The sequence below is a fragment of the Homarus americanus genome, unplaced genomic scaffold, assembly GCF_018991925.1.
Source record: "Homarus americanus isolate GMGI-L3 unplaced genomic scaffold, GMGI_Hamer_2.0 scaffold54679, whole genome shotgun sequence".
In the NCBI taxonomy this organism is placed as follows: Eukaryota; Metazoa; Arthropoda; class Malacostraca; order Decapoda; family Nephropidae; genus Homarus; species Homarus americanus.
The window spans coordinates 974,967-989,946 of NW_024722701.1; the positions used below are offsets into that span (position 1 = coordinate 974,967).

General features: G+C 38.1%; 2 protein-coding genes across 2 annotated transcripts in view; one reads left to right on the forward strand and one right to left on the reverse strand.

Annotated features, from left to right (window-relative positions):
* The window catches only part of LOC121863098 (inositol polyphosphate-4-phosphatase type I A-like), a 93,753-nt gene extending 83,432 nt beyond the window's left edge, over positions 1-10,321 (forward strand). Inside the window, exons 22-24 of the mRNA XM_042361596.1 lie at positions 489-620; positions 1,341-1,476; positions 1,589-10,321. Coding sequence (XP_042217530.1) covers positions 489-620; positions 1,341-1,476; positions 1,589-1,724 — 404 coding nt within the window. The 3' untranslated portion in view covers positions 1,725-10,321. The remainder of the gene's footprint in view (positions 1-488; positions 621-1,340; positions 1,477-1,588) is intronic.
* The window catches only part of LOC121863037 (carboxypeptidase N subunit 2-like), a 62,956-nt gene continuing 58,289 nt past the window's right edge, over positions 10,314-14,980 (reverse strand). The window contains exons 4-12 of the mRNA XM_042361496.1: positions 14,636-14,707; positions 14,427-14,498; positions 13,996-14,067; positions 13,644-13,812; positions 12,811-12,948; positions 12,508-12,682; positions 11,952-12,117; positions 10,974-11,099; positions 10,314-10,885 (exon numbers count right to left, since the gene is read on the reverse strand). Of these exons, the coding sequence (XP_042217430.1) occupies positions 10,732-10,885; positions 10,974-11,099; positions 11,952-12,117; positions 12,508-12,682; positions 12,811-12,948; positions 13,644-13,812; positions 13,996-14,067; positions 14,427-14,498; positions 14,636-14,707 (1,144 nt within the window). The 3' untranslated portion in view covers positions 10,314-10,731. The remainder of the gene's footprint in view (positions 10,886-10,973; positions 11,100-11,951; positions 12,118-12,507; positions 12,683-12,810; positions 12,949-13,643; positions 13,813-13,995; positions 14,068-14,426; positions 14,499-14,635; positions 14,708-14,980) is intronic.

The window sequence follows — 14,980 nt, forward strand, 5'->3', positions numbered from 1 at the left end:
TGTAATTTGTCCCTGTTAAAAACATTGTTTTAGAGCATAGGATTAGTCAGGGTGACCATCAGAGATTTTTTTTTTATTAAGATCACCACTTTTTTTAATGATGTTTGTTAGCGATCCTATATATTGGGTACTCCTATCAGACTTGACCTCTCTCCTGATGACACGACCGCCTAAGACTCAGCCTCCAATACTGTATAGAGCATCTCATTAGACATACACCTCAGCTAGTATATCTTTGGTTCATCACAAACACGTTGTCTCTAAACTTGACACTGATAGTTTTATGGGATATGATTACAGTAGGAGAGAACTTCCTCACATTATGTCAGATATATACACATGATGTACTTAGGTTTTATCAAGTTAGAAAATATTATGGAGCTCATAACTGACAACTTGGAGCTGCCACTTTCCTAGAAAAAAAAAAGACTTGAGAATATAATTATTTTCTGTGTGTTTTATGACTGATGAGGAGTCCATCTTTGCAGGAGTGCCATCCATGGGCAGTGATGTACCTCTTGTGGATCTCATAGATAAACTGGGAGTTGAAGTTATGTCTCAGAGAAGCAAGAATCCAAATGTCCTCTACTTGGCTGCTCAGTGTTGTCGTGCTATGGCAGGTGAGGAAGCTTGTGCTGGTCTCTCTCAAAAAGACATTATTCTTTAGGAATACTGTACAAGGTAGCGAGGCAGATAACAATTTCAGTGACTGCATATAACAGGACTTGAGGCAGCTAATAATTTCATTGACTCTGCATATAACAGGACTTGAAACAGCTAACAATTTCAGTGACTCTGCTTATAACTTGACTTGAGACAGCTAACAATTTCAGTGACTTTGCATATAACAGGACTTGAGACAGCTAACAATTTCAGTGACTGCATATAACAGGACTTGAAACAGCTAACAATTTCAGTGACTGCATATAACAGGACTTGAAACAGCTAACAATTTCAGTGACTCTGCTTATAACTCGACTTGAGACAGCTAACAATTTCAGTGACTTTGCATATAACAGGACTTGAAACAGCTAACAATTTCAGTGACTGCATATAACAGGACTTGAAACAGCTAACAATTTCAGTGACTGCATATAACAGGACTTGAAACAGCTAACAATTTCAGTGACTGCATATAACAGGACTTGAAACAGCTAACAATTTCAGTGATTCTTCATATAACAGGACTTGAAACAGCTAAAAATTTCAGTGACTCTGCATATAACAGGACTTGAGGCAGCTAATAATTTCAGTGACTGCATATAACAGGACTTGAAACAGTTTTATCTACTGTACTTTGAGATTAAAAACAGGTAATCATTGTTTGTACACACTTTCAGGCTTGCGCTTCACCTCCTGTAAGAGCGGGAAGGATCGTACAGGGATGAGCGCCACTTTAGAACAAGCTAATATATTGGCCGCGGAATATGACTTAGCGGAAACGGAATTCCAACGAGCTCTCAACTGCATGAGAAGGTAAGTGAGAATTTATCTTTAAAAGTATATTGAAATATAGATATTGAGAGGTAATATTCAGCAGCATTTTACTTATTTGTGATGTGACTCTATTGTGATTCTTATTTTCCAGTGAAGGGACAAGATTGGAAAATTGTCAGAAGAACATTGGGTCTCGGAAGTATGCCTTTTCTGCCATTCACCTGGCCATGTTCCCTCAACAGTACCGCCCACCTTCTGGTACATATGGCTCCAAGATCCCTTTATGAATTGGAGCTGTTTGTGTCCCTCCCATTGTTAACATACATATATTTAATAAGGAATATTATTGTAAGCGGCACTGGATAAAAATGGATATCAGTCTTGTTAACTTTACCATTATACAAACGTAGATGTTGCAGTACATACAAAAAGTTATCGTAAGTGAAGCTAATATCCTAATCAGGGTACAGGAGGTCTTAGAGTTATGAATATCCAAGTGACTAATGCCTGAAGTTGTTAATGTGGTCCCCGTTATATTCATTATAAAACTCCAGCTCGACTTCTTTACTCACCGGTACACCTCCACCACGCACTTAGCAATTCCGAATCCCGGCAACAATAACACAATCCGTCGGTCTTCGCCGTTTTGTATGTGTGTCTCTCGGTACGTACTTGTTCCTATTGCTCATTTTTATCAGCCCTCACCATGACCTGGAAACATAATAGTGGAAGTGTTGACCCAAAGCCCATGAAGCATCAGAGCCTTACCATTCAGACTAAGTTAAACATATCAAGATGACATTCCATCCTAAATTGAAGCTCAGATAATTGTAGAAGACGACACTGACGAGGAAATTGAACCCAAGAGATTCATGGCTGGAGGTTTGGCAGAAGCAGGACCCAAACTCCACAAGGTTCATCAGAGTAGCAATCCTCCGAGCACCATCCATTTCTATGAGCAAACCATCTTCAGGGGTCAAGGTGATTTAAAATGGGCAGAACAGTTTAAGGGACTGGGTGATATCTTTTATGATTTTACAGGTAAGGAATAGTTTTATTTATATTTTATGGTGAAATTAACACGATCCTCAGTTACTAACATATTGACAGGGTCCAAGAACATAACCATTCCTAACTTGGGGGCCTCCTGTAGCTTCTTTATAAAGGTGAAGAGAAGACAACGTTACCAAGCAGGTTTGGGGAAAGTTAAAACATTTATTGTCCTGGAAAAAGCGTCGTGTCATGCAGGAATAAAATTTATTCTGGATAACTACATAAGCCGGTGATACACAAATAAAATAGTTCATCCATTGACAGATATTACTACATTTCATTGATTATATTATGTCAGTAGGTATTATATATTATTGATGCCAAATGCCCTGTGGTTTATGTTGGAGTTGAGATTTATTTATCTTTTAAAACAGATCTATTATGAATTTAATATTAGTGCTTTTATTTATGTATGTATTTAAATTTTACTATTAGAATTTGATTTGTGGAAATTATATTTTACTAAATGTGGGCCGCAGTGTCCTGAAGGTGGGAGGAGCTTAGACTGTGTGTTAATTATGGTGCGAGTGAGTGACTAGTAGAGTAAGGTTATGGTACAGTATCAAGCCTTACAGTACAGTACAGAACATCATAGAATGTTGTTGTTGTAGTGATAACAACAACCAAATGTTTTGATTAAAGAAATTTTTGAAAAAGAAAGTCGTTTGAATCAGTGGAAGTTACTGAGCTAAAGTTTATTATACAGTTATACCTACATTCCTGAAAAGTATATAATTTTAAATTTAATGCAGACATACATTCCTCAAAATACAAACCAAAATTCTCCAGCACATTTTAGAGGGACACATTGCAACACAAGTATGTCTGTCATCTTTTCTTGTCAGCCTCCATCACCTACCAACTTAACATGTAAAGTGAGGAGCTAGCAGGGTCTCTTGCCTCTAGGGGAACTGTTGCTCCTCTTTTCTCTTGTTGGTCACTCTCTTTTCATCTCTTGTTAGGGTAGATCACTTGGTAAATGTAATAAATTGCTGGAGAGTTGTGTCAAAATGTGGAGCTGGATTTGAAAGATATAATTGGCTGTAAACCATTTTGTTATGACTGCTCTCACCGACCACTCAGACTACTTGGAACACATATACTGATCATTCTCTTTAGCTGTAATGGGTAACTATATATTTTCCACTACAGAAAATGTAAATATAAAATAAAAAGTTTCTTGAAAGTGAAAAAAATTATATAAATGAAGGTTATGTTATATATTATTGTGTGATTAAATATGTGTAAATACTGTAGAGTTAATGTAAATTAGGGTATACCTGTGTTCAGCGGACCAATTTCATAAGAACATTCCATTGTTTATGAATGTCTGCCGGACTTGTCTTATTATGTTGGGTTAACCACTATGTTCACAGATAGTAATTCAAGTTCTAGAAGTGATAGTAGTGTTAGGCGACTATTTATGTATATATCATCATCATCTAGTGTCCCAGCTTCAAACACAGGAGAGCACACGAGGAATCTTCCGCACATATTGTTCACCTTTAGCCGTTGAACGTGCACGAGCACCTCTTGGAATATTTTGTTTAATATAAGAGAAATTCATTGCCTTAGACTCAACTGGGGAATAACAACAGATATATGAGGGTCACCACAGCAAGTATATTGTACTGTACATTAAGGAAAAAAATACTTTCTGCAAAATGCTATGTCCATGGGTGACTTAGGCAACTTAGTTTGTTGTTTTAGCCAAACAAAACAAAATGTGTACATGTGTAATTATGTACATACATTTGTGGATATAAATCTGTGTCTGAAGTTATGTGGGATGGAAAAGCACCACTGTTATCCACAAGAAGTGTAGAAAATTCTTTATTTTCCCATTCATGTTTAGAGAAGGAAAATGAGCCAAATTTTCACCAAACACAATTTTTTTAAATTCTTCAAACTCATCCCTCAGGAAGAGTTGAGAGGAACACTTCTTCACGTTAGTTTATTTTAAATTTCTTGGAGAACTGTTTTCCTTTCGTTTGAGAATCACAGAGCATCTTAAAATTCTCCTCCTGTTTATATGTTATTTCTAACTCCTTTCCCACTGCCAATTTTAATGAATATACCCTGATTGTTTTAGTGAATGTACCACTTTTAATTCAACCCTATTCGAGCTAACCTGACTGAACTCTTCTGTCTTCATCATAAGTGTTTTTTATACCTGTTATTGCTCACAGTTGATATATTCTCTTGTTATATATTCAGGAACCTTACTTCACTCTCCCCCCAAACCTTCCACTCAGATCACCTTTTATAGTCTATTTCTAAAGTGTAACCAGCTCCCCTATTGCTTTTATCAGTTCTCTCCATTAATTTGGCTGAATTCATCCCATATTACAAGACACACATGTGACCACTACACTAACTTTTGTACTCTCTAGTCTTAAATCTCACAACTTTATTCTAATTATAAAATAATTAGGTTTCAAATGTCACTCAGGAGTTCCATGATGACGGGCGACAGTATCATAATTACATTCTAATATACACTAGACCATGTACAGTGCACTACACCCATTACTGTTTTTTGAAGTCCACAGAGTGATTGTTTAACGCAGTACCAACTGCCGAATTGATTCTTGCATCATAGTTACACACCAGAATATATACTCTTTGAAACTGTGAATACAGGTAGTCAAATACTCAATAGAAACAATAGAACACCTAAGATCTGTCAACAGTAGGGCATTAGCTTTATTACCATAATTTATAATACAGTGTAGAGTTGGAGAACCCTGAATCTTGGTTTTAAATAGAGCGTTGATCTTTACCTTCCTTCTTTCTCTGTGATGTTGAGGTGAATTGGATCCCACATGACCACCAGACAGGACTAAATATATTCCTGAGTAGTAACTAGCTAACATACTAGAGTGGTTTTCACATTACCACAGTAGGTCAACTTGTGTAGTAAATTAACGTAATACATTCACCGTAGTTTTCCCACGTATGGTCAATAAACTCTGCACATTTTGTACCCGCCAGAAAGTGTGCCAAATAGATTTCTACAAGTGTTGAGCTTCACCGACACATTCCTCTTGTACGTCTATTATATTCGGTGTTTCTGTTGATCTGTGTTTACCAAGTTACCGTAGGGATCAACCTGCACCAGGGAAGGGAGATAAGTGTATATAGGATGCATCAGACCTTACGAGAGTGTTAGTAGAGACCCGCCTTGACCCCCATAACTTTAACAACAAAAAAAGATTTATATTGTTTATTTCCCAAGTACATTATACAGTATTGGAGTAACATACAGTACCTGCCAAGAATGGTGAAACTATGGCAGCTCAGTTACATTATGCGGAGTTATCTTTATATGGTAATATTGTACAGGGAAAAAAAAACCTTGAAGAATTGCTTATATCATTACCCAGTAGTAGTAGGTTATGTATAGAATGAGAAAAGAACTTTTGAACTTTTTTAGAATGGTCTTGATTGTGTTAACATGTCTAGTGATGAAACGAAACGAAATGAAACAAACTGAAACGAAACAAAATTGAATCAATCTTGTTTTAACAGTAATATTTGTGGTTACCTTCATTACCTCACGTCATATTTTAAGAGTTAATTCACATATTGAAGTCTGGAGTGAACTTGTGCATAAAGCTGTTAATAGTATAAGGTTCACTTGCCTTAGTATCCAGTATATTGAGTACAGTGAAACCTTTATTTAGCGGACTTTTGGAGAGGAAAGTCCGTTATATCGAGGGTCCGTTAGATGTGAAACTCCCATCTAACGAACTATATAGAGATGGAAGTCCGTTATATCGAGGGTCCGTTAGATGTGAAACCCCCATCTAACAAACTATATAGAGATGGAAGTTTGTTATATCGAGGGTCCGTTAGATGTGAAACCCCCTTCTAACTAACTATATAGCGATGGAAGTCCGTTAGATGTGAAACCCCCATCTAATGAACTATATAGCAATGGAAGTTCGTTATATGTAGGTTTCACGGTCTTGTTATCCTCTCCTCATAGTAAACACGGTTGTTGTTGTTGACGGAAGCTTTTAGAGCCGTGTTGCAGAGTAGGACAGACATACGATGCTGAGTCTGGGGTAATGGTGTTTAGTGTCGACCAAAGCTGTGTAGGGATCATAATTATTTTACATTATGGTAGATTTGTATATAAACATTAAACTTTGATGTTGATATGAGTGTGTGTGTGTGTGTGTGTGTGTGTGTGTGGGGGGGGGATGTATGTTTTTAGATGATAGTATTTTTACATGTTTCATAGTACAGTATATGAATCTTCTGAACTTTGTGAGGAATATTGGTGGTGTATTATTATAACTGATGAGAAATATTGGTGGTGTATTATAACTGATTCTTATGATGGTAATTAGGTGACTGTGGGTCAATGATTTACTTAAAGAAAAAAAATATATATTGCCTATTTATTACAATTATTATTAATTTCTTTTATTATTGTTATGGATGGAACCTTTTTGGTATGTTTTGGGGGAAGAAGAATTTAGTATTTTAATAATGATATCAAAGAATTAATTGGGGAGTTTGATATAATAATTCTTTTCAAAGTTCATGTTGGATAAACCATCTAATGAATCTTGCATTGTTACAAGTTGTTATCTATTTACACTGAGAAGTATACAGTATATTGTATCTTAGAGGGATGCGATGTATCCGCTTTACCTTGTAGGGAAAAATAAATTCACTGCACAAATTCACTACTCCATAGAATGCTGTTATGATTCCCTCTGCCCCACTAGTCTGGGTTGGTACTGTAGGATCTAGCCATCTGGTCATAGATTTTCTGTACTCTATCAGGACAATTAATTTCATGCAATTTAAACTAAAGAAATGGTAGTTACTGTTGCCTCTATTCTCTCATAATATTTTGTGTCCTAGTTTCTCTTTTGTAATATTTCATCTCATTTTGTAATATTATGGTGGTAAGTTTTTGATTATGTATATTGATAGTGAAATATAGAATTTGTGTATCAGTTCCAAAGTGGGACAAATATAGTACGGTAATATGTATTAATAAAAAAATATATTTGCTTTCACATTAGACTCTTGATTGTGTATGTATAAATATTTTTAGTATATACAGGATAGGTTTACCAGTCACCATTAACTTGGTCTCCTTAAGGCTTCACTGTTGGTACAGGAGGAAACCAGAGGAAAAAACCTGTGATACTGTATTGGGTTTATATAAGAATGGTTGCCCCTTATGTTCAAGACTGGCTGCCTGGCCATAGAACCACCTGGATGTGAATTTGTGTAAGATGTAGAAGATATTGTCAACACAACACTCACACCCTAAATTGTATTCACAAAGTGTCAAGGAATAACTCGAGAAGACTGGACAAATGGCTAACTGTTACCTCGGAACACAATCCACAAATTAAAAATATCCACGTTCCCAATTACTACTGGGTACACGGAGGCATTTAACGTAGAGAAACTTGCTCATAGTTTCACTCTTTCTTGGGTTAGTTGGTTGTGAGGCGAGCATGCTCACCGTCACACCACAAGTTACATTGAACAATACTCTTCTCACATATAACCCCGGGTCAAACCTAGGACACAGTTGTGAGAGGCATGCTTGATACTGTACTTCTGTATCACTGACACCCTGTGACTGAGGACAGACCTGTGGATAATGACCTCATGTAAACACAAGAAACATAAATACAAATCTTCATATGTAGATTAAACTTTTGCAAAATGTCTTATGTCTTCCAAATCAACTAATTTGCTTCATGGTGCGAGGGAAGTACTTCTATATTTTTCAGTGCTTGGGATGTGGCAGAGTAGTCGATAACGAGAAGCTAAAGCCAATACTGTACATTCCCTTATCATTGTTCAGTTTAAAGCTCAATGCTGCAACAGCCTCGCCACCAGATAGCGTATGTGTCGCCAACATCAACATTAAAAAGCAGTTTATTTAGCATTATACTATACATTTGTTTGAGAGGGAGCCAAATAAATTTGTCTGTCTGTCTGAAATAAGGTATCATGCATTTCCTCATTTGGAGATGTATATTTATCCCTAAATGGGATGAAGAGTTACCATGGTGGCATACAAACACATTAACCAAGCACTTTAGATCCATTGGTCTTGTGGGCACAACCTCAAACTGACCTTGACAAATTTCATGTTACTGCAGGTGTCAGGTCACAAACAGACTGTAATAGGAGCTGTGATTTCATACATCTGCAGCTATTCCCTACATTAGCTTGTCTCTAGTTCTCTTATCTGAAGAGGAAGCCAGTGAGCAAAGCTCAGGTCTTGGTTAAATAGTGACCAGACTCATGTAGGCACACAAGCCACACTGAGGTTACATTTGGATAGTCCTGATATCAGTGGGTTTGATTTGTATATATGATAATTCACTAAAAATTTTATATTTTTTAATGAAACTTATTTTTACAGTTCAACATCTCTTAAAATGTACATGTTGTAAAAGAGTATGTTAGCCTGAGATGCTTCATGCTTAGGAGAAATACACACCCTGCCACATCTCATCTTGAAGCTGATTGGCTACATTGACACTCGGTTTGTAACACCTCTCAGGGCGTCACACACAAATTTGGTCCATTCTGAGGTGCGTGGTGGGACATGTGTCAGACAGTCAGTTTTGGGTTATCATAGCTTACAGTGCTGGGATGCCAATGACTGGATAATTAACAAGTATTGAAATATAGATACTGTGTCTGTAATCAAGAGTCTACTGTATTAATTCTGTGCCTCACATGTGGCAGTTATCTTGGCAGTCTGGGGAGTACATGGGCTTGTGTGTGTACAAAGAGAGCCTCTACCATTTACACCCTGTACTGTACTCTGTTAGGAAAAATCCTTCAAACTTTGTGGATGTGAATATTTTAAAAGGAATATAAATAATCACAAAAGAGACATCAATTGTGACGGTGATTTTCTTGAATATGGTTTACTATATGTAGGCAACTTGTAACATACAGGATGGAACACATACCAGAGAAAGAGGCTGTTTTAATTTACAGTACAGTACAGTCTCTAGTAGCTTTTAGGGATTTCAACAGGGATTGTGATTGTTCCAGACAAATAGGAAACATTTGCTCTCCATGTTTGCACACAATAGAAGTAAGTTATTGTTTTACACTACTGAAGATCATTAAAACTATCTGTCTGAGTTAAAAGAAAAAAAAGCTTCTTAATCTGGACAACTATTAAGGACATTTATTGTTGTGGTTTATTGTCAATAGTTACCGGAGTTTCTGTAGCTAAAGGGGAGTTGCCAAAGACCTGTCACATTACACTCATGAAATAGTATGATCTTGGCATTGAGTGAATCAGATGTCTTGGATTTAGGGAAGGTGTTTGGACTAGACAAGAGTTTTGAGTCATATAAAAGTATTTCCATTTATTAAAAGAAAAATTTAGAATACCAGCAGTTAATATCAGTCATCAAATAGAAGTGGGTTATTTAATTATGTACCCTTAGAGTTTGTTGACTTTTATCCCTTTGTATATGGGGTCCACTCTAGCTAAATAAATCATCTGAAGTGGCATCCCCATAGTAAAAGGGTTAATGATTTGAACTGCTAGACGTCTACACCTGAAGTAGTTTCCCCTGAAGTGTTTCATTCGTACAGACTGTTGATCGCTATTTTAATATTCTTACATAACTTTTTGCTTACTTTTCCACATACTTGTGAATTGTACATTCTCTTTTAGATAAGCGAGAGAACGTTGTTGATTGTTAGTGATAGAATTTTCACAGGCTTTATCTAAAGGTGAAAAGATAAAGAACTTGTAATATTGCTGCTATTTTTCTAGGTACGTAATAAAGAAGAAAACACAAGTCGAAATAATGGTCTTTGTATTCTTTTTGTCCTTTGTTAGAATGATTATAATGTGTGTTTATATTGAAGGTCTGATCAGCTGCTTTAGGTAATATTTGAAGATGATTTTTGTTATATTATTGTCTTTATTTATCTGTATCTTGGTGTCAGACTAAAGACAGAAGCCAAAACTGACTTATTATTTTTTACAGGTTTTGTTATGAGTGATTAGTTAGATTTTAAGGTTAGGTTAGGTTAATTTTGGGGTTAGATTATGTTGATGGTGGGTACATTCACTAGTAATGATGATATGTGACTCACCACTCATATATATACCACTGCACCTCAGATTACAAAGTAGAAATAAGTGTACAGTACCAAGAGTTAAAATGGTAAACATTCTATAAACACAATACTATAACACAACTTCCTCACACTGCCTCACACTCGGCCCTGGATCTTGGTCATGGACGCCCACTGACCATCACACACACTGTTGAAGGTCATCTCTATCACCGGCTTCCCTCCTAAGTCGCCAGGTCCACGGCACTTGGGCTGACGGTCCCAGATCTTGTCAGGGTTACGATGGAGCCACCTGTGTGATGATAGTTATTATGTAACCATTGGGTAGATAAGGCTTAATCTATTTATTCCATTGGGTAGATAAGGCTTCATCTACTTACCCTGTGAGGTAGAGGATGAAGCAGTCACAATGCCAGGGATTCATGGAAAGCTTCACTTGTTCCACTCGCTTCAGTTCGTCCAGTAATCCTTCAGGTAGCTTCATAAACTTGTTGCTATCAATCTGACTGTAGGAGGGAGGGAGGGAGATTAGTAGGGAAGGAGAATATGAGGATGAGAGGGAGGCAAGGAGGAAGATATGGTGAGAAGGAGTAACAGAGGGGGGTAGGAAGAAAAGAGGAGGGGTGAAGAAGAAAGAATAGGAAGGAGGAGGGACGCCGGTGGTAGAGGGGTACCGCTCTTGCCTCGCAAGTGAGATGTCACGGGTTCGATTCCTGGGCCGGTGGAAAGTTGTTTGGACACACTTCCTAGCCCCCCCCTTGGTCCCTGTACACCAAGCAGTAAAGTAGGTACCTGTTGTAAATCAAAAGTTGCGAATTCGTATTCAGGGAAAGTTGTTGGAGCTTCCAATAACTTGCTGACAAAAACCAATGACTCATCAGGCTTCTACACCCTTGACAAAAAACTTATGACCCTTCAGGCTTCTACGCCCTTCACTCATGAGACATAAAGGCAAGCATGAACTTAGCATGCTTACCAGATGGGCGCTGTAAGTGCTTCTGTGCTTCTCCTTACACAGGATGTAGGTGGGTGCCCAATAAAAAATAAATAAAAAAAATAAAAAAAAATAAAAAAATAATAATAGGAGGGAGGGAATACAAGGAAGATTGAGAGAGAGAAAAGAGAAATAAATAGTAAAGGATATAATCTATTCCTAATTATCAATATTTATCTTATACATTAACATTACCCCAAAATAATGACTTGACATAACATTGGTCAGATGTTACCTTGTTCACAGTAAGTTAACTAATAGCTAATAGTAAAGTTAACTTGTTCAGAGGCGAGTTAATTTGTTATTCAGTTATGCACGTACACAATAAAATCTCTCTCTCTCTCTCTCTCTCTCTCTCACTCACAGTCTCCGTAAACTTGGTGTGCGGCGGAAGATAGCTCGAGGAAGCTGCCGCAGTAAGTTGTTGTTCATGAGGAGCCAAGACAAGCTGTTGAGGCCAGAGAATGCTGCCAGCTCTACAGACTCTATCTTATTGGAGAAGAGGTAAAGCTTCTCCAACTTAGGTGTACCTGGGAGTAAAGATCATGATGATGAGAAGGATGATAGGTTGATAATGATGACGATAATAAGGAAATAATGATGATATTGAGGAGAAAAGTGATATTTATAATGAAAAAGATGAAATAATAATGATGATGATGATGATGACAGGAAATGATAATAATAATAATAATAATCATCCCTCACAGGGTACACTAGTACCCAGACCTGCGTTACCTTGTCGAGGTGTGGGGGCCCGAATGAACTACATCCCAAAACCCGGGACAGGTGTACAGTAAAGTTCCTGTCTTGTAACCTCAAATGAGGGGGTTGGGAGTGGATAGTCGCAAAACACGCAGGTCCAGACTATTGAAGTAAGAAGTAATAATAATAACAGAAGAGAGAGAATCGCCACACACCGACAAAGGTCTTGTTTTGTATATGGGAGATGAGATTTTGTCCCAGGAAGAGAGAACGAAGGTTGCCCATGCTGAGGAAGTCCTTGTAGTTGACTTGAACGATGCGATTACTGGTGATCTCCAGGAATGTCAAGTTGTGCAGGTCCCGGAACACACCCGTAGGCAGTGACTCTATCTGCGGGGAGGAGGAGGAGGAGAAACTGGTAAGCATTGATGTCATTTTATACAAGAGTTCTTTTGTGGTCAGATCTAAGAGCTAGGAGGGTCGTAGGAGAGAGTGTTTTGGTCAGTCTCGTGACTTACGTAGTTGTTGTGCATGTAAAGTTCTTTGAGGTTGAAGAGGTTGCTGAAGACGCCGTAAGGGAGGCGAGTTAACTCATTGTGATTCATCTTGAGGAGCTTAAGACTCTTGAGTTTGTAAAAGACCAGCTGAGGCAACTCCTGTAACCACAACAAGAGTATCTGTAATGTACCACTAGCTGACTGTACCACCAGTTGTCTGTACCACTAACTGACTGTACCACTAGCTGACTGTACCACTAGCTGACTGTACCGCTAGCTGACTGTACCACTAGCTGACTGTACTACTAGCTGACTGTACCACTAACTGACTGTACTACTAGCTGACTGTACCACTAGCTGACTGTACCGCTAGCTGACTGTACCGCTAGCTGACTGTACCACCAGTTGTCTGTACCACTAGCTGACTGTACCACTAGCTGACTGTACCGCTAGCTGACTGTACCACTAACTGACTGTACCACCAGTTGTCTGTACCACTAGCTGACTGACTGTACCACTAACTGACTGTACTACTAGCTGACTGTACCACTAGCTGACTGTACCGCTAGCTGACTGTACCACTAACTGACTGTACCACCAGTTGTCTGTACCACTAGCTGACTGTACCACTAGCATAGTCTAATCAATTTTAACACTATGTCCCAATATTACCACTGCATGTCCCAATATTACTACTGTATGTCCCAATATTACCACTGTACATCACAAACTACCACTGTATGTCCCAATATTACCACTGTATGTCCCAATATTACCACTGCATGTTCCAATATTACTACTGTATGTCCCAATATTACCACTGTATGTCCCAATATTACCTTATTAGAACATACCTGGAGTTTATTCTCAGATAGATCGAGGTCTTCCAAGCTCTCCAGATCAAAGAATATTTCCTCCTTTAGGTGTGTGATGGCGTTGGTGGCCAGGTTAAGTAGGTATAAGTTGTACAGCTTCTTGAATACAGGCTCAGGCAGGCCTTCTAAAACGTTGAATGACAAGTCGCTGTGGGGGGGGGAGAATGGTGGAGGGTGAGGGAGGAATGGTGGAGGGTGAGGGTGAGGGAGGAAGTGTTAGTGTTAGATAATGAGGTATTATATGAACAAATACATACTCACACACACTCACTCACTCACTCACTCACTCACACACACACACACAGTACTCACACTCACTCACAGTACTCACATGGTCCTCAGTGAACGGGCATCCTGGAAGATATCAGAAGTGAGGTACAACAGTCGATTCTTTTGGAGCTTCCTGTTAACACACAATAATATGAGTTGATATATGGCCACAGTTACTACGTGGCCACAGTCACTATATGGCCACAGTTACTAAATAAAGCCAAAATCACTATATATGGCCACAGTTACTATATATGGCAACATTCACTATATATGGCCACAGTCACTATATATGGCAACAATCACTATATATGGCCACAGTTACTACGTGGCCACAGTCACTATATATGGCCACAGTCACTATATATGGCCACAGTCTTTATAATATATGGCGCTAGACAGATATAGACAGACACACAGACAGTTAGTTAGATAGATAGTGAGCCACATCAACTATTCCAAGTGGACAGTGACAGGACAGTAGGTACTTACAGGTGCCTCAGGTTCTCCAGGTCGTAGAAGAGACTGTTGGGCAGTAACTCTAGTTGATTGTCGTTCAGGTCTCTGTTAAACGGGATGGTAAATAGTTAATACTACTACTGTTACTATTGCTACTACTGTTACTATTGTTACTACTGTTACTTCTACTACTACTACTATATACAGGTACATACATACATACATACAGGGTTAAGACTTACAGCTCCACTAGCTCCGTCAGGCTGTTAAACGAATCCTTATGTAGAAACTTTAGACGATTCATCCCAAGGTCCCTGAAAGTATACTCAGCATATTCATCATACTCATTATACTCAGCATATTCATCATACTCATTATACTCAGCATATTCATCATACTCATTATACTCAGCATATTCATCATACTCATTATATTCAGCATATTCATTATACACATCATACTCTTCTTGTAAATATATCCAACATCAGACTCGTTAAACTATATGCATATTGACTCTCTCTCTCTCTCTCTCTCTCTCTCTCTCTCTCTCTCTCTCTCTCTCTCTCTCTCTCTCTCTCTCTCTCTCC